Source organism: Salvia hispanica, chromosome 1 (genome assembly GCF_023119035.1).
Source record: "Salvia hispanica cultivar TCC Black 2014 chromosome 1, UniMelb_Shisp_WGS_1.0, whole genome shotgun sequence".
NCBI classification, from domain to species: domain Eukaryota; kingdom Viridiplantae; phylum Streptophyta; class Magnoliopsida; order Lamiales; family Lamiaceae; genus Salvia; species Salvia hispanica.
In genome coordinates, this window is record NC_062965.1 from 8880831 (window position 1) to 8906385 (window position 25555).

The 25555-nt window shown below is 34.7% G+C and overlaps 2 protein-coding genes across 2 annotated transcripts; both read left to right on the forward strand.

Annotated features, from left to right (window-relative positions):
• Positions 1–12805: 12805 nt before the first annotated feature.
• On the forward strand, positions 12806–14877 carry LOC125200586 (multiple organellar RNA editing factor 3, mitochondrial). The gene is made up of 4 exons (XM_048098244.1): positions 12806–13185; positions 13750–13847; positions 14249–14314; positions 14417–14877. Exons 1-4 carry the CDS (start codon positions 12845–12847, stop codon positions 14629–14631), a joined length of 720 nt encoding a protein of 239 aa, XP_047954201.1. The 5' UTR covers positions 12806–12844; the 3' UTR covers positions 14632–14877.
• A 6754-nt stretch (positions 14878–21631) lies between these two features.
• On the forward strand, positions 21632–25146 carry LOC125200585 (two-component response regulator ARR2-like). Its single transcript, XM_048098243.1, has 5 exons — positions 21632–22015; positions 23441–23593; positions 23694–24077; positions 24502–24578; positions 24702–25146. Exons 1-5 carry the CDS (start codon positions 21757–21759, stop codon positions 24816–24818), a joined length of 990 nt encoding a protein of 329 aa, XP_047954200.1. The 5' UTR covers positions 21632–21756; the 3' UTR covers positions 24819–25146.
• The last annotated feature ends 409 nt before the right edge of the window (positions 25147–25555 follow it).

Genomic DNA, 25555 nt, shown 5'->3' on the forward strand with positions numbered 1-25555 from the left:
CCATGAATAATAAATAAAGTTTAAAACTAGAAAAACTCTTTGGAGAATTAATTTAATTCAAGTCACATAGCAGACAAAGAACTAAATTAATGGATAATAATAATATTAAACACGGGAAATATTATAAAATAAAATAATAGTCAATTGGATAATATATTAAATCATGGATTAATTGACTTAATTAGAATTTTATTTAGTGGGTGAGCCCAACATCTAATTCACTCGACGGATCCCTATGAGAGAGTTTGTATACTAAAAATCATCTTTCGATTGATTGAATACTATTATAATTCTCATTTTATTTTCCAAGAAATAAAACAGATTTTTTTTGTCATAATGTTGTTATGTTATACATTTAATGGATGTTTATTGCATTATTTTCGAAAATTCCAAGTTTCTACACTGTAATTTTCGAAAAATTCAATTGATCAAATACATAATCAGAGCCTAAAAAATTGGCTCTGATATCAATTGTTGGGACTACCGCATCGGAAGACACGAAAAACAAACTGGTCCTTAACGGATCTATTTAGGTGATTATGCATTCGATTCCAATTTCATGCAAATCCATAGATCTATAGATATAACTGAAGGGGTTGGCAGCGAAAGCGCTCATATAAATCAATTACATAATAATTCTGATCTATTTAGCAAATTATTTAGACAAATTCTATTCGCGCAATTATCACATGTATCATGCTCATAACTGAAATAAATCATGTTTTAAATTAATTAAAACCTAAAACATGCTTTTCTACGGTTTAACTATTTTACCTTGATGATTTTCCAAAGAATCTAAGATAGCTAGCGTCTTCTCCACGTGAAGATCTTTAGTATTAAACCACAAATCTTCTGTCTGGTTCCCGGACTGTAAACTGATATCAGGGTGGGCTGATCTCACCAGTGTACTAGGACTTAAATAAAGAAGACGGAAAACCAATCCCTCGAAGAAGAGGAAAAATCGTCCACTACTAGAGAGAGAGAGGGACGAAAATTTTAGAAGAAAATAATGTGTATTTTCTGTCTCCTTTATTCTCCTATTTATAATAAGTCACATATTGGGCCCAGATAGGGATCTATGGAAGGTTTTGGATATGGGCTCCTCCAATTAGTTTTTTACTAATTAAATTAAACCCCATTTAATATAAGCCTATAATTGGAATATTACGAGCAGCCACTACAGAAGTAATATTGCACTCCCCATCCAAATCCAAAATTATAAGTACTTCGGGTTTCCATTACTTGATATTTATTTCCCGCGCTTAAGATAGAAACATCCATTAATTAATTATTGTCTGCTATGGACTTAATTAATTAATATCTTATTGATTACAAGAGATGACTCAGCAAGAAAATCTTATTTATTATTCATAGAGTAATTAAACTCCAACTAGCTAGGTTCCGAATTAAAAAACCTTATTTCAAGCTTCTCTTGAGGATGTTATCAAACGAGACTCACCTCGCGCACGATTCAACATAATAGTAATCCTAGCACCGCTAGATATTAATCACCACTACCCAATATACCAGGCTTATTGGGTTGCGAAAAACCCGCACCATTTGGTAAGTCAAAGTAGTGCATAATCAATACCGTATGCTCAATGCTAACGTACATTGATTAAGAAACAATAATTTACGAGACCTCGTCTTTCAGTAGATAGCATAAAGACATGTCTCGCTGTTAGATCCAATTCAGTGCTATACCACACCAACGTCATCTTATTTCAGTAAGACTTAGAAATAATCGGACTGACATTGCAACCTTTCACGATAGGTAGTCTAAGCCTATCTAGGTTGTGAAATTCTTCTTTTTCTTTGTTCAGAACTGACCGTGTTACCTTAAAGTGAACGACGCCCACAACCGGTCTACTAAAACATAACAACATTATGACAAAAATAATCTATTTATTCCTTTGGAAAATAAAATAAGAGTTTTAACAGTATTCAATCACTCGAAAGGTGATTTCTAGTATACAAACTCTAACAATAACACATCAAAAACACATAATCATGCAATTTGATGTAAATTCGATTGTTACCTCTTCTTGATCCATCAAAGGATCGTAGTTGCTAGCTGCACCACCCGGAGATCCTTGCTTTATCGACCACGAATCTTCCGTACTATTCCCTTGTCCTTGATCACTCATCCGTGTGGGCGGATCTTGAATAATCAATAATAGTCTTAAAGAGATCTAGGAAAAACCAATCACAAAACACGAGATTGCCTCGATCTAATCCTATGAATTAGGATAGATCAAGAATAAAGATCAAAACCTTAATTCTCCCACGTGCTAGGCATGAAAATCGAGACCAAGAGGGGGAGAGAGAGGCGTCGACTTGGCGGCTAGGGTTAGGGTTTAGAGTGTGTTGTCTTGTGTTGTGCATTAGGGTTTCCACATCTCATCACTATTTATAATGGACTAAATGAGGCTAGTAAGGGGATCCGGGAATGATTTAGGTGTTGGGCTCACCCATTAGATAATTAACTAATTAAATCAAATGACCCATGATTTAATATATTATCAATGGAATATTATTTTGTTCCACTAAAGAATAATATTGCACTCCCACCTAAATCACCAAATTACGAATAACGTGGGTCCATTTTATTTTATAATATTTTCCGCGTTTTTAAGATTATCTTGATCCGTCAATTTAATTCTTTTTTCTGCTATGTGACTAGAATTAAATTAATTCTCCAAAGAGTTGTCTAGCTTGAAACTTTATTTATTATTCGTGGAATAAATTCCAACTGCACAGATTTCTGAATAATAAATTCCTTTTTTAAACACCTCATTCGGGATCATCCTTTTAGAGATTTAATCATACCACACCGGGCACGCGAATTCTATGAAATAATATTCCAATACCTTCATGTTATTCAATTACTACCACCCAAGATATCATGAACTTGAGTTACATACAGACTCTCACATATTGATAAGTCAAAGTGGCCTATGACTGAATAAACAATATTGATATTAATACCATATACTAGAAAATACTAAACTTTCTGAAATATATTCTTACAGTAGATAGCAATAAAGAATACATTTCGTATTAGATCCTTTCAGTGCTTTACCACACCGGTGTTACTAATCTCGTCTTAGATAAGAGAGAATTATCACAAATACCGCAACCGTACCAATAGGTAGCCAAAGCCTATCTAGGTTGTGAATACGTTTTTCTTCTTACTTGATCTGGCCAAGTCCCCTATTGGAAATCTCATGAGGAGATTCATTGAATTTCCCTACTTGACCTTTTTAGTAAAAAGCCTTAGACTTGTTTATCATATTTCAATAATAAAACATTATATTATATTATTTATTCTCATAATTTGGAGAAGCAGTTGGTTTTGAAAAACGTTTTGAAAACAATAAACTGAAAGCAATAAATAGTAGATTGCACACAAACTAGAGATAAGTATATGAGATAAGAGAATTCCGTGGATGTGCGTTCACAATTATGGTTATACAAATTCCAACTACAATACCCTAGCACAGTTTATACTTCGATAGAACGAGTCACACTAGTTATGCCCATGCGGTACAAGCGTAGATTACTAACACTAGGGTTGCCAATCCTAGATACGTAACTCCTAAAAGTTCCTAAGACCCTTGGAAAGTCCTCACTCTCAATTAACGGTGCCGTTTTAAGGGGAAGCTAATTGTAGTGTCTATTGAGTGGATCTAACTCGCCAACCTCCTCTCACGATTATGTAGCAAGTTATATCAAATCAGCATCGAGTGTGTCACTCAAACATGCAGTATTACGGAACAACTTAAGGAAGAAACGAAGTATAAACAAAACGGATATTAAATAGAAAAAAGAATTGTATAAACCAATAAAAGTTACTAACACATCCCTAGAATCCCATGAATTTAGTTACACATGATAGAATAATCTAAAAACATAGTTTGAAGGGAAATCAATGTAAAAATAAGAACTAAAGTGTTAAAACCCAAAGGTAGAATCCTGTAGCCTTGATCTTCACGTGAACCCGTCTTCAACCTCTTGCACAACGAAGATCTCTCAAATATTATGCTCTAGAATCATGAAGCAAAAAGCAAGGTAAAAGTGTCTCTGAATGAAGAGGTTTGAGGGAGTATATATAGAGGAAATTTCGAATCCTATGGATAGAAGGAAAAGTTTGGCTAATTTTGGTAAAATCTGGAGAGAATCTAGGTCAAATCGTGCGCTGCATTTTCGCAGCGGACCGCTGCGCCTTGGCCAGCGGTTGCTGTGAGTTCTTCGTAGCTTCTGCCCATTTGTGCAGCGGTCGCTGCATGAGTTATAGCCATCGCTGCAAATTAGTCTAGTGGCTTCGGAACCTTCACGAGCGGTCGCTGCGCACTCCCCAGCGGTTGCTGGGCGTCTTCAGATTTTTAGCACAACTTCTTCCGGAGTGGACCGCTTCAGGCGTAGCGGTCGCTGCGACACACGCAGCGGACCGCTTCGCGTCTTGAACGCTCCAGAACTCCATTTTCGAATTTTTCCTATCTTTTAGGCTCAAATATGTACAATTCTCACAAAACATGTCAAAATACCAAAATAGATAAAAACATGTAAAATACGGACATGAATTGCGATTAAGACATTAAAAACAGACCAAATAAGGGCCTTAAAATAGTGCAAATCCGAGCGTATCACCAGGCATTGCTATTCAACGTGAACATATTCGGGTACCAAGACAACCTCTACGTCCACAAATACCGCCAGTTCTACCGCAGGTGCACCATCTCTGGCACCGTCGACTTCGTCTTCGGTGATTCCCTCTCCATCTTCCAAGAATGCACCTTCGTAGTGCGAAAGCCAGGGCAGAACCAGGCTTGCATGGTAACTGCCCAGGGACTCATTTGACTTTCCTAGCCCGGGCGGGTTCGTCCTCCAAAAGAGTAACATCTCAGCCGAGCTGGAGCTCATCTCCACCACTCCGCCTGTGAAGGTGTACCTCGGGTGGCCGTGGAAGGAGATGTTGAGGACGATCATCATGAACTCCGACATCGGGGGCTTCGTCGACCCCACCGGTTGGTCGGTGTGGGCTGGGATCTTCGCCCTCAATACTTGCTACTATGCGGAGTTCGAGAATGTGGGACCCGGTTCAGGCACTGCAGGTTGGGTAACGTGGAAGGGTATAAAGAAGATCACTCTGCAGATTGCTGAGAGTTGGACCGGTGGTCTTGGATGAAGGCGACGAGAGTCCCTTATGTACCGACCATGATGAAAGTTTAAGAGTCTTATCTTCTAATGATTTGTTCTTACTATCATATACTCTCTCTTTTTCATAGAAATAGGCTGAAATTCTTTTTCATGTGTCCCATAAAAATATCCTATATTCATTTATAAAATCTTTTTCTCATTTTCTTTTACTTATTATATATGAACTCCACTATCCGCTACACTATATCAACTATTTTTTCTCTTTCTCTTTTTTACTTTACCAATTACAAATTAAAATTCGTGTCATTCCCAAATAGCCTAGCCCTATGGAACATGATGGAGTAATCAAACAAAATAATTGCAATATACTCCCTCCGTCCCATTTTAGGAGTCCCGGTTTACCATTTTTTGGTGTCCCACTTTCGGAGTCCCGGTTGAAATATTCCATAAATTCACATTCCACTAACCTTTTTTCACACACATTTATTATAAAACTAATATAAAAAGGTAGGATTCTTTTACATTTCTTAATACAAGTGACCTCAACCGAGACTCCTAAAATGGGACGGGGGAATATATAATTCTTTTCAATTCATTCCATCTACTCGTGTTTTGTGAAAAATTAATTGGGAAACACAAAGCTGAAACTGTAGCGACCGCTCTTTCGTGACTTGATTTATTCTTGATTACGTGGCAATTTGATTATGTGTGTAATTATTTTCCATTTATTAGAAATGCGTGATTTTATTGATTTATTGGCTTGCGTATAATTATTTTAGAGGAAATTAAAGTTCATTTAATTTCCTAAGTGTGTTATTAATTCATTGGGATCATGCATTTTTGTCTAGCCATTTTTAGAGAAAAAATTCAGCGGTCCAGGCATATCATGTTGGCACTACGACATAGTATGTCCGACAAACAATATTTTAATAAGTGGAAGTAGATCCATGTCATACTCTAACTAATGAGACACAATCTTTAATGAGAAAATAAATAATTATAATATATGGTACTCCCTCCTCCCTCTATCCCATTGAAGATGACTTACTTTCCTTTTTAGTTTGTCCTAATAAGATGCCCAATTAGTTAAAATGGAAATACCTTTATCTCTACTTTATTCTCTCTCTCTTACTTTACTCTCTCCTTTCAACACACAAAATAAATTTGCATAAAATCCCGTGTCGCCCAAGAAAGGGGTCATCTTCCTTGGGACGGAGAGAGTAATTGTTTAAACTTTCCATATATAATATTGGTACATCCATGTATAACTATCTTACATACTAGAGTACTTACTATGCAAGGAGCTACACTATTTTTGAATAACATATAATAATTCATTTAATAAATGATGAGCAATGATAAAAATAAAACAAGAGCTAATCTATATAATTTTCATTTAATTAATGATGTGCAACGATTAAAATAAAATTATAAGAGCTAAACTATATAATTTTCATTTAACTAATGATGCAATGATAAATAAAATAAGAGCTAAATCATATAATTTTTGTATATTAATATCAATGTAGAATGCTGACAAATTTAAGTTATAATTTTTCTTGGTGAATTTTCTGTATATAAAATATACTTCACTCCAGACAAGTATAAAAGCAATATAAAATAATACTCCGTAAAAGAAAAGTAATATAAAAGCAACAAATTTAAACTATGATCATACTTTTTAATTCCCATTTTTCACACATTTATATACTGCATATAATAGGAGAGAAAACAATTTCATATAATTTTCAAATTAATGGCACAATATAAATACTCCATTTTAGATTATTAAATATAGTCACATATGCAGTTATATTTTTGAAATTTATTCATTTGTGAAATTTATTTATTTGTTACCTATTTTGTTGGAGCCTTTTCCTATAAGAAATTACCAAATTTAAATCTTATATTCCTATTTAATTGAGGATTTAAATATTCTTTCCTTCTCTACTCAAAACACACTCCCTCCCTATTATTGGGGATTTTGTTTTGATCTTGTTGCCAAATTTGTGGGTTATTTCATACTCCCTCCGTCTCACGTTACTTGAGGCGTTTTTTTTGGTACGGGATTTAAAAAAATTGTGTTTAGTGAGTTAAATAAAGTAAAAGAGAGAGAATAAAGTAATTAAGATAGAGAAGAGAAAGTAAAGTGAAAGAAAGAATAAAGTCCATTCAATCGGTCAAGTGAACTCTCTAACAATAGTGGACTTGATACCACTTGAGCGAGTGGATTTTGGGGCGCACTTGTTTTAGTGGAAGAAATTAAATTTCGAGCAAGTATATGGTAAAGTAAATCCACTCCATTTTCATACTTAATCTGAAATCAGATGAGGTAGTCAGATTAAAACTCTATTTTCATACCTCCATTCCAAAAATATAAAAGTAACTAGCTCAATTGATTTTTTTTCAGAATGATAAAAATAGTTACGCACTTAGCGGAACTTATTCCACTAACATGTTACATCTATTGATGAATATAAAATGTTAAACTTTCACGAACTTTCGAAAATTCCACTGCCTTTGAATATATTCCAAATCTTGTTCCACCTGACAATGTTGGAAGTTGGAACCATACCTGCTAATGTTGGAACCATGATATTTGTAATATATTCCGATTCTCTAGACTCTAATTAATTATTCTCAAATTTAACATTAGCGGCGAACAACCTGTAATTTGTTGTGCTAAACGTTTTTTCAAGTTAGAGCATCTCCAATGCCGGCTAGCCAATCGGCTAGCCGATTCTCGTCGCTAGCCGGTCGGCTAGCCGAATCATTGGAGTAGGCCAGCAGGAAATCGGTCAAAATTTTGGCGTGGGCTAGCCGATAGCGTGGCGCTGCCGATGCGCTGGCCGCCATTGTGGCGTGCCGATCGGCCAGCGCTATCTTTTTTTTAATTCTTTTTTTAAAATTTTGAAAAACTATATAAACGCGATTATCTCTATCTCTAAATTTCTGTACAAGAGCAACATCTAGCGATAGACAACAACAACTAGCCCAATACAAAATTAAGACCTAAAACGAAACATGTCATAATACCGTCGGGCCGGGGCCTCTCCGCGCCCCCGGACCCTATGGCAAGGGGGCGTTGCCCCCTTGACCCCCTGACTCGCTGACCGGGCAGCGAGACCCCCGTTCGGCTAGCGGCAAACTATAACAGATTCAAGGCATGCTAACATTTTTAATGTATTTTTTTAATAAATTAGTGAGGAGTAGAGTGGGGCGGTGGCTCGTGTGTGGAAGCCCGGATTTCTTTTTATTATGTAATTTTTTTGATTTTTAGTTAATGTACTTTTTTTATTTAAATAAAATTAATGAATTTTCCCGTATATGTCTCGTAAATTTAATTTCGGTAATTTAATCGTAATTTTAATTCCGTAAATGTAGTATATTTTAAATTATTTTTATTGCGGCTGGCCTATGGTTGGCCTAAATCTGATGTGACAGGTGGATTTTTAGTGCTGCTGACATAGCAGGAAGAGAGTGGTTGGCCTATGACCGGCCTATTTGCATTGGAGATGCTCTTACAGCTGACATGCATGATTCATCTATACCCACCATAAATATAATTAAATATATATTGGTCATAACAAATTTAATATCCGTTCACTATTAATACATGAAATTTTTATATAAAATTAATAAAATATTATAGAAAAAATAATAATAATTAGAATATTGGTAATTGAAGAAGGAATACAAGTCGGCAAAAAATAAGAGAGAATAAAAGTGATGGATCACATATTAAAAACAGAAAATAATTAATGGTTTTGTAAATGGACAGATAGCTAGAGATGAATAAAATAACTTTAACACTAATATATTGACACTAAAATTTATGACTGGCGATGAATAAGAAAAAACTATTGTACATAACTTTAACATTAATTTGTTGAGTTTGAAAATGTTTCACCATGATCCTTATTGACGACCACCGCGTGCAAAACGTCTTCATTAATTTTCTACTTATTATGTTTCGATAAAAATATTCCTAGATACTCAAATAATAAGGCTTCCACTTCCTCACCCTTTCCATATCCTTCATATATAAATACATGTAGTAAGTTAGTAACAACCATGATTTACAGTATCACTGTCTCAAAAATTGTTTATAATATATATTACAAATATTATGACGGCAAATCATGACAATCAAATTATTATCAAGATTGGGCAAGAAGGGGAGCAGCTATACGGCGACAACCTCGTCAAGATTGGGCAGGAGGGATTCTCCACGGTGGAGCAATTATACGGCAAAGCGCGGTGGCCGGATCCGAAGCGCGAAAACCTACTGTACAAGAAATGGGGCAACGAGGCCCCTCATAAAAGTACTATAGACTGCTACGAGGCAGCCAAGAAATATGGAGGGCTAGTTTTGGTTGAGCATGAATAAAAGTTCGTTTATGTTTATCATGAGTCAATAAAAATGAGAAAAAATAAGAGGGGAGATGATGTTTGTTTAGTTAGATCTAACTTGTTGCTTCTTCCTCAGTTTTGTCTATTTTGGCAGGTCTTCGTATTGTACCATCTTTTTCCAATAAAAGGTTTGGTTTAATTCTAGTGTTTTAACTTAATTAGTGTTTCAAAAGGGACTACAATTATCTTGTTTAATTCTTCCTCGAGGACTTGTTCACTTAACAATTTTTGGAAACCATAGATACAAATCTTGATGGGAATTGAGAGAGGTGGCCCAACAAAAAATATGAATTTAATACTTACTCCGTTCCATAGTAATAGAGTCATTTTGCTATTTTAGTACGTTGTTAACACATTTTTCCACGCCTACTTTACTCTCTCTTACTTTATTTTCTCTTCCTCTCTCTACCTTTTTCATTTCAACTTTACTCTCCCTTTAATTGACTCACCTAACACAATTTTTCTTAATATTCGTGCCAAAAAGAAACGCCTCCACTACTATAGAACAGAGTGAGTATGTCCAGGGTAGATCGAGTTTAGGAGAAATGAATGGTTCCTTCTCTATGTGCATGGACTAAAAAACCTCTTAACCACTTTTTCATATTTCCACCTCTTAACTGATGGGGTTTGGTGCCCCTTGCACAGCGGAAGACTTGTACAAAACAAATAAACCAGACGTAGGATCTATTCGACCGATTATGCGATTAATCAATTCACATGTTAAACAGATAATTGCATGCTAGAACGCAAATAATTCATGCTTAGAAAAATATAAATCCTAAAACATGAATTCTACGGTTTAGAGTTACCGATTTTGATTCTCCAAAGAATCATCGATTGCTCGCGCCTTCTCCACGATGATCTTCAATACTAGACCACAGATCTTCTCTCTAGTTCCCGAACTATATCTCGATATCATGGTGGGCTGATCTCATCAAAATACTAGGACTTGAATAAAAAAGACAGAAGAAACCCGAACTGTATCTCGATATCAGGATGGGCTGATCTCATCAAAATATTAGGACTTGAATAAAAAAGACTGAAGAAATCCTTTTGGGAATAGGTGAAGAATTTGAAATCCTCCACAGCTGGAGAGTTCGAAATTTTCGAAAAATTTGAGAATAAAAATTGTGTTAATTCTGTCTCCTTTATTCTCCTATTTATATTAAGTTCCTTTTGGGCCTAGACAGGAATGTATGGAAGGTTTTGGATATGGGCTCACCAATTAGCTTTTTACTAATTAAATTGAACCCACAATTTAATACAAGCTTATATTGGAATATTAATTGCAGCCACTACAGAAGTAATATTGAACTCTCCCCATCCAAATCCGAAATTACAAGTAATTCGGGTTTCTACTTTGTTTATTATTTATTTCTCACGCTTAAGATATAAATATCCATTAATTAATTAATGTCTGCTATGGACTTAATTAATTAATATCTTATTAATTCCAAGAGTGGACTTAGCAAGAAACATTTATTTATTATTCATAGAGTAATAAAACTCCAACTGGCCAGTTTTCCGAATAATAAAACCTTGTTCGAGCTCCACTTGAGGACATTATCAAACGAGACTCACCTCGCGCACGATTCAACATAATAGCAATCCTAGCACCGCTAGATACTAATCACCACTACCCAATATATCGGGATTATTGGGTTACGAAAAACCCGCACCATTTGATAAGTCAAAGTAGTGCATAATCAATACCATATGCTCAATGCTAACATATGTAGATTAAGAAATACTCCTCCGTCCCAAGGAAGATGACTCCTTTCTTGGACGGCACGGGATTTTATGCAGTTATATTTTGTGTGGTAAGATGAGAGAGTAAAGTAAGAGAGAGGGAATAAAGTAGAGATAAAAGTGTTTCCATTTTAAGTAATGGGTCATCTTGATTGGGACAAACCAAAAAGGAAAGTGGGTCATCTTCAATGGGACGGAGGGAGTAGTATTTTATCAAGACCTAGTCTTTCAAGAGTAGATAGCATAAAGACACGTCTTCTTGTTAGATCCGTTCAGGTGCTATACCACACTAATGTCATCTTATTTCGTGTAAGGCTTAGAAATATGCGGACTGACATTGCAACCTTTCACGATAGGTAGCCAAAGCCTATCTAGGTTGTGAAATTCTTCTTTTCTTTTGCAAAGCATTGCATAGATCTCGACCGTGTTACCTTAAAGTGGACGACGCCCACAACCGGTCTACTAAGCAAAAGACTTAGACTTTGTTTGCTTCTTATACATTTAAATGTTTATAAAACATCTTATAAATGCAAAAGCAAACACAATGTAATAATAATAGTGATTCTATTTGTGCGGAACTGCTCGAATAATACTGAATCGGGTTAAAAGTGGATTATAGTGTTTTACGTATACAAGCAAAATTCTATTCGAGCGAAACTTGCTCGAAACATGCTTTTCAATATACCAAACCTAACATTAACCTCTACCAATTTTACCATCTTTTGTCACTCTTTTGGAGGGTCTTCGTATTTTACATCTTTTTTCTAATAAAAGGATTGGTGTAATTCTAGTGTTTTAACTTAACTAGTATTAACACCCGAGCTATGCACGGGACAAGAGTTTCAAATAATGAATATAAAACATAATAAATATATACAAAATAATAATTGAAAGCAATATGGATATTTAAAAAAACAGAAATGTACTTATCGTGTCTCACTCAAAATGAATAATTTACTACTCCTCAGTGAATGAAACATTTATGCGATTTTAATTTATAATCTAAGTGGAGTAAAAATAATTAAACAAATGACAAAAATAAGATGTGTGACCAATGATCAAAGAGTATGAATTAATTAAACAATTTACGTATATAAAGTAAACTATCAACCAAAATAACAATAACATTATTGTGCATCTTGTTTGTTTTGAATAATGTGACAATATAAACTACTCTTTGTATATAAGAAGCTATACAAACTTTATGAGTTTGGATTTAAATTTAAATATTTTTAATTTCATTTAATTCTATATTCTATTTATTTAATTAATTGAAGACTAACTAAAATATAGTAATAAATTCTTTAATCGAATAAATATAGAATGAAAAATTGAAACGATTATATATAATATGTGTTATAATTTAACTTGTCAATTAATTTAGAGAAGAAGTATTGCAACAATAAATAAAATATCAATTTTGATTGAAATAAGTAGATAAATTTAATTACGTACATAATTAAAGACAAGTAAAGCCCAAATACTAAATTAAAACTCACTTTGAAAACTCGACATTTCAGCCATGGCGGCGACGCTCTTTGCCACCCGGCGCACGTTTGCCACCCTATTATCCCGCCGCTCTCGTACTTCCCTTTCTGCCCTCCTCCACACCCTCAACCACCCCCAGCCCGTCCCCGTCCCCGTCGCCTCTCAAACTCGGTTGAGGTCGTCGCGTACAGGCTATTCTCCGCTCAACGACCCATCGCCCAACTGGAGCAACCGCCCCCCAAAGGAGACGATTCTCCTCGACGGCTGCGATTACGAGCATTGGCTTATCGTCATGGAGTTCGATTCCGATCCTAAGCCCACTGACGAAGAGATGGTTAATGCTTACGTCAAAACCCTAGCCTCCGTGGTTGGAAGGTAATTTTATGAATTCCCCAAATTCATCTTTTTCTTGTTAACAAATTCGAGATTATTATTATTTTAATTGTCTGCGAAATGCATTCCTTGATTCTCTGTTTCCATTGGTAGGAATTGGGGCACAAATTCATTTCATTTTAAAACTTGGTAGAAGAAGCTCGTTTTGTATTTTTATAATTTAGCTGATTGATTTGGAAATCAAAAGCATGATTTTGCAAATCCAAGCCCCATGGACTAAACTAGTAGAATATGGTTGCGATCAGTTTGTTAGACAAGAAAATAATGAGATATAATATTGGATAATACACAATAGAATTTTGACATTATGGATGCGACCAAGATACATTGTCACGAGCTTTTGAGCAAAACATAATCTGGATATGACTTATGAGATTAGTCATGACCTTTAATCACAAATAATCATGGCAACTGAATGCCCCTGCAAGTATATATGTTCAACCATGGATCGGACTTCTGATTCCTTGTACATATAAATAGACTCGAGATTGGGAGTTTTTCAAGTAGGTTTATATGGCATGTTTTCTGGTTGCTCCGAATTTGCAGTGAAGAAGAAGCAAAAAAGAAGATATATTCTGTGTGTACATCAACATACACTGGGTTTGGAGCTCTCATCTCGGAAGAGCTTTCTTACAAAGTTAAAGGTACTAAACATATCTAAACCCTGTCATTTTGCATCTTAGGGAATTTGCTAGGTGTGCTAAACTTTTGACATTTTATTGTGGATAATTGTGGATTATGTAATCTGACCATTGTTCAATGATGTCTCCCTGCAAAAATCACTCACTAGACTTTCAACGCATGACTCGGTCTCTTTAAATCCTATGTACAAGTTTTCCCTCTTTTTCAATACTGCTGATTTCATTTGCTTCTTATTTGTTTTAGGTCTATTGTTCTTGTCTGTGGTATATATAATTGGATGCACCGTGCATCTGTGATTTGTCATGAATTTTACTTTTTCTTGGCTTTCTGCATGCGTCCTTTGTTTCTTATGCACAACCGCATCTGTTGAACATCATTCTTTGTTCAATGTTACCATTCACAGGCCTGCCTGGTGTTCTATGGGTGTTACCCGATTCATATCTCGATGTTCCCAACAAGGACTATGGTGGTTAGTGAATTTACACTGGAGTGACTTACTACTTCTGGACCTCTTTCCTTCCATCACACCCTCTACTACATCTCTTACATGTGTTGGTCAAATGATTTCTAGGTGATCTCTTTGTGGATGGGAAAGTCATTCATCGGCCGCAGTACAGGTTCACCGAGAGACAACAAAACACAAGAATCAGGCCTCGTCCAAGACACGACAGCCGTCGTGAAACAATGCAGGTTCAGAGGGGACAGACGAGGGCCTCTGATCAGCTGTCTCCTGCTGCGCAATCAGGAGCGTCGGGGGATTCGAATGCGAGCCGTGGCCGTGCGTGATGGTTTAGGACAGAGTAGCTGTTAGATTGTTGCATCTTCTTCATGGTGAGTGGTTGTGCACTGCCTTGGACCAGATTATTTCATCTGCACAGCCAACACCTTGAAATAATTGAGGTTTATAGAGCTTTTCCTACGAGTCCTGTTACGTTCATGAATCTTGCATAAACTAATCAAGTACCCGTATAAAGACGTGAAACCTGAATTTGCTACTGCCTCTCTTCCTTTTTAAGAGAGGTATTTCTTTTTTGTACGGAATTTTCCAAATGTGGTTTTGTTAATAAAGTGAAGTTTGAATAGGGTAAGAAAGAAAATAAATAAAAGAGGAAAAAGTAAGGGTGAGAATGTCAAAAAAGAAAATAATTCGCTTGCCTTCGCACGTCCTAAAAAGGGAAGGAATATGAATCACTTAGATAACTAGGGACAGAAAGAGTATGTATTTGCGCTACAGGCGTACATCACAAACCAGTTAGTCAAATCAAACCCTTGTCGTCGACACCTGATGAGCCACTACAGCCTCATTTACCATCAGCTCGTTGCCGTCCACTCCCTACCACTTGTTACCCACAACTGAAAATTGTTAATTTTGGTTTCAATTTGGTTAGTATTAGTGTTTTAGAAAAAATGTAACGGTTGGTTATAGTAGAACTGAAAAATTTATCAAATATTAATAAATTTAGTGACCTACATAAATCATCCTTAAATTTGTTGCTTACACATTTGTAGTTTCTGGGGAAGTCCCTGAACTTGGTATTTTAGTACTTCGTACTACTTTATAAACTAAAATATTCTCAAACCATGAAAATCAAAATAAATGTATAGCAACTTTCATAACAAGCGCTTATAGTACAAAATCAAGATTCTTTAATAAGTTAGAAAACCTGGATTCAATAGTTTCTCGTCCAATTTGCTAGTAAATATCCATTTGATGATGACACAATGCGCTAATGAGATTGACAGAAGCTTAGATCCCAGATGGATAATCATACGATAATTAGTCATAACTATATAAAATAATCTCATAACTAAATCTTTGAATGAATCATCTTATGATAATTAATCATGATAATCGAACGACACCATGTTATTTGTTTTCTAATGTGTAAGGAATTTACTCTTATTTTGTTCGAGAGAAAAACAAATAATATGGTACATTGTTAGTTTAAAAGTAAATGTTAGACTTTTTTTAAACAAAAAACACCCAGTGTGGATGAGAGGGTTTAGACAGACCCTCAACCGGTGAATAAAGTCAAAATATATCATTCCAAAACACGATCCAAGTCCGAACGTGACATAGATGAATTTGGGATGATGGAGGTAAAAAAATAAAAACAAAATAAAAAATACTCCATCCGTTCCACAACAATATGTACATTTGGGACGATACAAAAATTAATGCACTATTGGTAAAGTAAGAGAAAGATAAAAAAAAAAAGTTAATATAGTACTGTTAGTGGAGAATGATGGCTCACTTTTATTATAAGAGAGAAGGAAGTTATCAAAAATATGAGATATTTTTATGGGACATCCAAAAATGGAAAATGTCCTTATTTTTATGGGACAAAAGGAGTAAATTATAGGTAAAAGTAAGTAATGAACAGTAATATTTGGGGAAGTGAGAATTTTTATTTTTTTGCCGATTTTTCAATAAATAACAAAAACTCCCACGGTTAAAACGGACGCCCACTCACGGGGCAGCAAGGGACGTCATTGCGTGGCAAAATGCTCCACATAGGCCGACACGTCATCTCAAAAAATCCAGCTCAGACCTCCAGACTATACCCATTGGTGCCACCCATCCAACCCAACCCCAATCAACTTTTAAATAAAATACTCATTTCTCTTTCATCCACATATACAACCCCCAACTTATTCAAACTTTTACCTCCATCAATGACACCAACTCAACCCCATTACATACTTTTTTTTCCATATACTTTCAATCAATATAAATTTTATATTTATTCAAATATATTAAAAAACTCATATAAAAATTATACATTTATTTTATAATTCAAATTTATAATAAAAGTTATTACACGTTCATATATAAGTGAAGTACAACATAATAAAAATACACAAATAAAAGAAATACGGTACAATAATAGAAAATAAACAAACCAAACTACAAACTAAAGTGAAAAATAAGAAAGATTACTAAAAAAGATAAACATTACACATTCAACTATTTGTGCCAAATTTATCCCAAATGTGCTCAATCAAATCATCTCGAAGGGCAATATGAGCTTCTCTATTGCGGAATTGATCTCGATTTGTTATATTAGAAATCAAACTCCCGATCCGTTGAGTAGAGTAGCAAAAAGCTTCAGCATTTCCTTCTCGTGCTCTTGTAGGTGTATCTTCAAAAAACTCAGTAGGATCATAATAATTTTGATATGTATCATGTTCATCTTCTACTATCATATTATGCACGATCATACAAACAATCATAATTTTTCCCATCAACATCTTGTCCCAGACAAGGCATGACCTTCAAAAAAATGTGAAACACGCTTGTAGGACTCTAAATGCTCGCTCAACATCTTTTCTGATAGACTCTTGTAATTGAGAAAACAACTTATGCTTTTGAATTTGTGGAGAAGTAATTGAATTCACAAATGCAGCCCATGCAGGGTATATGCCATCAGTAAGATAATATGCCCTATTATACTGATGACCATTTACTACGTAATTAACATATGGTGCTCGACCTTCTAAGATATCATCAAAAACAAGAGACCTATGGAGTACATTAATATCATTGCACGAACCTGGAGTTCCAAAGAATGCATGCCATATCCATAAGTCGTATGATGCAACAGCTTCCAAAATGATCGTTGGCTTGCCACTTCTCCCTATATATTGTCCAGCTCATGCGTTAGGACAATTCTTCCATTCTCAATGCATGCAGATACTCCCAATCATTCCTGAAAAACCACGTTCATTTGTTACATATAGAAGTCTAGCCAGATCTTGTTCAGTAGGTCTTCTAAGATATGTGGCACCAAAACATGAAATAACACCTTCAACAAAATGTATTAGAGAATCTCTCGTCACCGTTGAACTACCCGCAAATATTCATCAACGACATTGGATGATGTCCCATATGCCAACACCCGCATAGCTCCGGTACATTTCTGTAATGATGACAAACTTTGTCTCCTTGTAGCATCGCATCTCTCTTGAAAGTACTCATCATTAACAGTAACAACTTCTACAATCCGAAGGAATACGGATTTGTGCATGCGAAATCGGTGTCGGAAGACCTCTGGCCCATATGTCGGGTTGGGACTAAAGTATCCATTGATCAAACGCTCAGCACCAATCTCGCGTTGCCTTTCACAATACCTTTTTCTAACTGTAGAAGCTTGAGCCCCTATAATTAGATTGTGATTGGTGGATAACATGTTCTCAACAATTGTATAGATTTGATGATTTTGTTGAGAAACTCGTTCCTCCCATTGATTGAGTGCTATGATATTTGAATCATAGAACTTGAATCCGATGAATGTGATGAGTTTTCACTAGAAGACATTTTTTGGGGGTGGAATGAGTACTTGGTGTTATCTTCAAAAAATTTCCACGAGCTATTTATAAACTAAATATATCTGCATGTGACACTAAACCCCAAGACATGTGAGACACAATTGCAGTAAAGCATGTGACATACCTAATTTTTGCATTATAATGCATGCAATGACAAAACATTTCATTGACACTGTGATTGCATGTGATTTTTCAAAACTTTTGTAAGATAAAGAACTGATGTTTGTAAAGCATGCGAGACACAATTACAGTAAATCATGTGACATATCTCATTTTTGCAGGATAATGCATACGATGACAAAACATTTGATTGACATTGTGATGCATGTGATATTTCAAAACTTTTGTAATGCAAGTAGCACCAAATTCATAGCTGCAAATGCATGTGATAAAGAACTGATGTTTGTGACATCTCAATTACTTTTGCATGAATATCACATGATACCAAAACTCATATCTGCAAATGCATGTGATAAAGTAATGATGTTTGTGACATCTCAAATACTTTTGCAGGAAAATGCATGTGTCACGAAAATCATATCTAAAAAAATGCATGTGATAAAGAAATAATCTTTCTGACATCTCAATTGATTTTGCAAAAGATGCATGTGACCATATCACATAAACTTAATATTATACAAATTTATATTATATAAAGTACAAACAAAGATCACACCAACACACACCAAACTAACATTACATAATTAAAAGCACACCAACCTAATATTACTTAAACTAGTGCCACACCAAACAAATATTTCATAACTTATTGTCACACCAAACTCATATTAAACTAAAATCATTCATTTTTTAAACACAATCTCCATTAGTTGATGTTTCGTCTCTTGATCTTCTGGGGAAAAGTGCTCTTTGTCCAACAACTTAATCAAAATTTTTTGGTACATCTTAATAGAGGGCTTTTCCAGCTTTTCACGCTCTATCTGCAGTCGAGCCTTCACTAGTTCGTTCTCATTATCTTTAGCTAGCCTTAGTGCATGAAGTTCTGCAGCAACTTGAGCATTAGTAGAATCAGATTGTGTTACCTTACTTTTTCCTTTTCTTTTTGCCTTGTCTCTACCCATAGGCCGAGAACTAGTTGAATGTCCAGATGTAGGAGTTTCCGGATTTGAAGGGATGGTATACTCGCCAGATTCAGAAGTCTTGGTCCTCTTTGAATTGCTACCATCATGTTCATAAGCAACATTTTCATTGTCAGGAAATACATGTGTTGTATCATGAATACTCAACTTTGGATGTTTGCTCATAACTTCATTAAACACTATCAAATCTTAAAATTTGTTGCCGCCTCCTGCTTGGTAGATGCGATGAGCTTCATTCTCAACATCTTGGTCGCTCATTCCACTCCTCCTTCGCGCATTTGCTTGCATTTTCATTAAGTCGTTTCCATCGACTCTTCATAGAATCCACATTTCTTTTGTTAATTTCAGCTGGTTTTCTGCTTGAGCTTCGTGATACAATTTTTTCACACGTACCCATAGTGCATCTCCCTTCTGATGTTTACCACGCACACTATCTACGCTTGCATGGACCCAAGAAGACATAAGTGCTAAATCTTCTTTCACAACCCAACTTACATTGTTTGAGCTCCTCTTCTTTTTGTTCTCTTGTTGGGCATCTCCGAACAAGTTTTGGGCGACATTGTTTGATGTGGGATTTTCAGTAAATGTAGGAATTTGGCTTAGATTTGGAGATAATTCAAAGTTTTGTGAATACTCAAGATTTGAAAATGATTGGGGATTCTGGTAAGGTGGTGCAAAATCAGGAAAATTTTGCGAACTTGGATATTCTGATGATTGTTGATAATTTTGAGAATTAAAATAGTTTGGGAAACAAGGACGATAATTTGGATGATTTGGATCCATAAAACCAAATTTATCAAAACTTGATTGAAAGGGCAATAATTTGGATGATTCGGTTGCTTTTGTGATGAGTTCTACATGTTAAGTGGGATATATATATATATATATCTATATAGAGTCCCATTATCCACAAATCCACTCTTAAAGACCGAACCACCGAACCCTACCAAATTAGGGCTTTTAGATCTAGTTTTTTATGGATAAGATACAGAAATTTATAAATTATTTTTCCTTCATCACGAGCCTATTTTCATTCATCCGAAGGTAAATAAGTCATACTAACATGTTACGAAGATTTAACTTCGTTCCAGAATATGTTACTTCATTCTAGTAGGTTTTTACTTCATTCCAGTAGGTTTTTACTTCATTCCAGTACGTAAATGTGGTTTCGCCGTCCCGTGCCGTTCTTTCTCTCTACAATATCTATCACCACCGTCATGGCGCTAATATTGGTTTAATAAACACATGGAATAATGTAATAAATTATTGAAATAAAGTATGTGTAGAAGCATTTGAAGTCCTACTGGAATGAAGTAAAAATCTTATCCAATGAAGTAATAACGTTTCCTGAATGAAGTAATAAACTCACTTGAATAAATTGCATTTTTAAATGTTAATCAAGCAAAAACCCACGTCAATGAATTTGAATGAAACATATGTTGAATCATTTCAAAACCTACTGGAAGCAAGTAAAAACATGTAGTTTCAAGGTATTAGGTACAGAATTAAGTAATAAACTTATACAATGAAGTAAAATGGGCTAGTAATGAAGCAGAAAATTTTTTCACAGCAGCACATCTCATCAAAAAAACTAGATCTAATGGCCCAGATTTGGTCTCTAGTTCGGTCTTTAAAATTGGTTCGACATTGATCACAACTCTATATATATATAGAAAAGTGAAGTACAATGTAATAGCAAATAATAAATTAAAATAAAATAATAAAAAATGAAGTAGTTCACGTCATTTTATGGAAGAGTAGTTCACATGAATTTTTTGGAAGAATAATTCACATGATATTTGAAAAGGTATATAGAGATAAATGTAATAATCATTGAATAAAAAAAAAATTAATAAAACAATCAAAATTTAATGTAGTGCAAAATTTTCGAGATTGAAAATGTGATATAGAATTATATTGTTATTGTGCAAATTTATTACGACATACATATACTCCAATAATCAAGTAATAAAATAAATCAATAATAAAAAGAGAAAAAACAAAAATAAAAAGAAATCAATATTCAGCCAATAATATGAAGACATGTGGCATGTGCCCCTCACTTTGTTTGGTGGCGGCAGAGTGCTCCCAATTGATGAGGGGCAGTTGATTTAAATTATTTTTGAATTATTTTTATTTATAGTTTTTTTGTCTTATATGAGTGACATTGATGGAAATGTCACCGATGGTAGTCTCAGAGCGGGTAGAGCGATGCCGTTCCCTCCAAGTGGGACGGGCCAGCACTCCATCAGGCTGTATGTTGTAGATGCTCTTGGATGAAGTATTACTTTAACTAAATATATTTGACCGGGATTGGATAAGTAGGCCACAGGTAAGCTGGAAACCACTCTCCCGTAGTGACCCCTTTACCAAATTAAATTATTAACAAGATCCAATCATGAATACACCCCTTTTATTTCCTCTTTATACTCTTATCTTATGGCTGCTAGCTGCTTCAATTTTCGGTGACTGCATATGAATTATGCAAACTCGAACCATGTGTTTTTCAGCATGTTTCTCCTGTAATGTCCTGGAACTATTGAGTATTTTTGTTGAATTTTGGCAAAAAAAATTAAATCTTGGAGTCAAGTCAATGTCTGTAACTACCTCAAATGCTTCTTGGAAGTCCAGCGATCCAGTTTCGGATCAGTTTCCGGCGGGTTTGAGGGTTCTCGTCGTCGATGATGACAATACTTGTCTTAGGATTATGGAAAAGATGCTTATGAATTGCTGCTATGAAGGTACAATTTGTCTGAAATCAAGCATATTTTGCTTCTTTTAATCGTTGAATTATATCTATATGTTCTTTAGTTGGTGATTGTGGAGCTTTGATTGTGTGATTGATTAGGGGATTTTTGTTTAGAGAGAGAGGGAGAGTTGCTTTGTAGGAGTAGTTGATCTTGTGAGGCAATCCAAATGTAGTAGTGGAGCTTGCTGTTTCATTTCCTTTAGCCAACAATAATATGAAATCTTGCCAATTAACTCAACTCTCACTTAGTCCATACTTGATATGATAAAATGAAATACAGACAAAATGAAATAGAGAGGGTAATGGAGTGGAACTAGGAATGAAATGACAATTTCTCTATATTCTTTTGCTTAAGCGCACTGAATACAAAGAAAATGAAATTGTTATTTCTTAATTGATTTTATTTCTATGTTGATAGCTGCAAATAATATAGGAACGAAATGCACACATTACACACATATACACAATACACACTATACACACTAATATATTCACATACTACACACCACATTGCATGGTAAAAAACTAAAAATATATTTTGAATAATTATTTGAATGTCATATTTATTATGAATTGTACCTACTACCTAAAAGTAGTATCAATCAATGACAATTGTACCTATAATATATCTGTTTATATTTGATATAGTTATTCAATTAAGTACTCCGTATATGATTGGCATAATCAACTTTGAAAACAAAATAATCAGACTTGTTTTTGTGAAAATAAATTAACATCTTCCATTTATTATAAGTAAAGTATAAAGTAATATAGATAAATTATTTTGAAAGTCATATTCATTATTTATTTTTATGTGTAATATGAGTGTGTATTATGTATGGAAGTGTATGTGTGTGTAATATTTGTGAAACTATGTGAATTTTTTGTGTAGTGTGTATTATGGGTGCAATGCGTGTCATGTGTTTGAAGTGTGTATATTGCACGTGGAAGTGTGAATGCGAAGTGTGTGGAAGTGAAGGTGTGTACAGCGTGTATACTGTGTGTGTGGAAGTATAGGTGTGTGTGTTGCGTATGTGTTGTCTGTGTGGCGTTTAGAATATGTTTTTATTCAATTATTTAAAGTTATAAAATTATAATTTGATCATGAAATTTAAAAATTATAAAATTGAGAGGATATTGAATTGAAATATAATTATAATATAATGTAGTACTTATGATATAATATAGTACTATATATAACATAGAGTACTTTTATTAAGATTTTATAAAAAATGAGAATGGAATAGAATCGTAGTTCCTTAGGTAAATGGATGGAATGCATATTCCCATGGAGAATGAAATGGTAATTCGTAAGCCAAAAATATACCAAACAAAGGAATGAAGTGTAAGTAGGAATGTCATTCCATTCCGTCATACTAAGAAAAGTCTTAGCGATCAATTGTTTTTGAGTTTTCAGTTACGAAATGCAGCCGAGCTGAGGTAGCGCTGAAGTTACTTAGGGATAACAAGTATGAATTTGACATTGTTATAAGCGAAGTCCACATGCCGGAGATGGATGGTTTTAAGCTTTTGGAGCACATTGGATTGGAGATGGATCTGCCAGTCATCCGTAAGCAGTCACATATTTGATCATTTTATCTAATATATATTATAATTAGTAGTAGTAATTGATACTCCATGTTACATGAGGTTGTTGAATTCTTGATTAGTGATGTCGGCGGATGTTAGCAAAAGTGTTGTGATGAGAAGTGTCACTCATGGTGCTTGTGACTATCTGATAAAACCGGTTCAGATGAAGGAATTGAAGAACATATGGCAGCACGTGATTCGTAAGAAGAAGTATGAGTGTAAGGAAAAGGATATGGAACAGTTTGGAAGCATGGAAGAAAGAGATTGGCAGCACAAGCCTACGGATGATGCTGAGTACTCCTCTTCAGCTTACGTAGGGAATTGGAGAAGTTCGAGAAAGAGGGAAGAGGATGAGGACGATGGTGATGACAAGGATGATTCATCTACATTGAAGAAACGTGTCATTTGGAGTATTGAGCTGCACCAGCTATTTGTAACCGCTGTTAATCAACTTGGAATCGACAGTATGTTTCTAACCACTTTTTCTATTGCATCTTTGGTTTTGTGCTTCTTTGCTTTAATTTATCTTACAAAATTTATTTACATGTTAACATTGCATAAGAAGGACTAGTATCACAATTGCGTAAGTATGTACTACTTGTCTTCTAAGCTAGAGCTACGCCAAAATAAATCAAACTTGGATCGTTTTACTTCTTCAAGAGATGTTATTTTGCATATTTTGATAATTTAATTAGATATTAGTAAATTGATAATCTTAAGTGAATTCTCAAAAAACTATTATAACTTGGTTGTTGTTGCAGTTCAACAATATGAAGATATATTCTTGCTTTAATGGAGTTTATAGATTAAAGTTTGTGAGATTTAATTTATTTGTAGATATTAAGATGTACTTGATTCACTGCGCTCCACTTATGTCCATGTAAACAGATGCTGTACCAAAGAAAATATTGGAATTAATGAATGTCCCGGGCCTCCCTATAGAGAATGTTGCAAGCCACCTTCAGGTAGGTTGGAATCAGAACCTTGCTTGTTTTTTTGCTTTCGTTGAACTCGTATTCTTTAGTAATCTTTTACCAGAACAGAGCCTCCTTGTAATTCTTGTGAAACTTGACTATTGAACGATGCAGAAATATCGTCTTTATCTTAGAAGGATTGCTCAACAGCCCCAGAATGGGCTTGGGAGCTCTTTTCTTAGATCCCACGCATGCAGAATTTGGCCGATAAGTTCGCTCAACGGCCCCTAGATCTTCAAGCTCTTGCTGCTTCAGCTCATAGTCTATATATATACTTAGTAGTTGTAATTGATACTCCATGAAGGGTATCATTCATGGTGCTTGTGACTATCTGATAAAACCGGTTCGGATGGAGGAATTGAAGAGCATATGGCAGCACTGTGGTTCGTAAGAAGAAGTAATATGAGTGGTAAGAATCTTATATGAACACCATCTATCTATAATCATGAACCTGATCTAATAGAAGCATGAAGTATTGCAACTTCTGTTTAGAGTTCATCAAATAAAACATTGTGACATGAAACACATTAAATGAAGTTTAGGGTGTTTTTGAATTGAAGTTTATCTTTCATTTAGATAAGAATATAACCATGTTGTAGCAATGATTTTCTTAGTTTTCCATTTCTATTTGTGGTGTTTAAATTGATATTATGTTATCTATAGTTCTTAATAACACATGTTTGATTTGTTATTTAAAGCCAGACTATAATAGGAAATTATAAAACTATCCTTTGACTTTTTCTATATTTCCAAGATTGAGGGCTATATTAGTAATTTTAGGTAATCTAAGATTAAAATAGAGTTGCATATATTATTACTATCGCTCAATTTTTCATGATAATAAAACAACCATTTTTCCAGCCTTAATTCAACGGGCCTTTTTCCATTGAGCCGACCACAAAGAAAATTTAACCAACAAATCAAACACTAGATTGGGCCATTAAATGCACTCTAAATGTGCGTATCTA

Excerpts from the sequence above, each read along its gene's own strand:
- LOC125200586 (XM_048098244.1), top strand. The coding sequence starts at position 12,845 with ATGGCGGCGACGCTCTTTGCCACCCGGCGCACGTTTGCCACCCTATTA. Across the intron at positions 13,848-14,248 it reads GCTTTCTTACAAAGTTAAAG|GCCTGCCTGGTGTTCTATGG; the intron begins GTACTAAACATA and ends TACCATTCACAG. Across the intron at positions 14,315-14,416 it reads TCCCAACAAGGACTATGGTG|GTGATCTCTTTGTGGATGGG; the intron begins GTTAGTGAATTT and ends AATGATTTCTAG.
- LOC125200585 (XM_048098243.1), top strand. The coding sequence starts at position 21,757 with ATGCAAACTCGAACCATGTGTTTTTCAGCATGTTTCTCCTGTAATGTC. Across the intron at positions 22,016-23,440 it reads TATGAATTGCTGCTATGAAG|TTACGAAATGCAGCCGAGCT; the intron begins GTACAATTTGTC and ends TTGAGTTTTCAG. Across the intron at positions 23,594-23,693 it reads GATGGATCTGCCAGTCATCC|TGATGTCGGCGGATGTTAGC; the intron begins GTAAGCAGTCAC and ends ATTCTTGATTAG.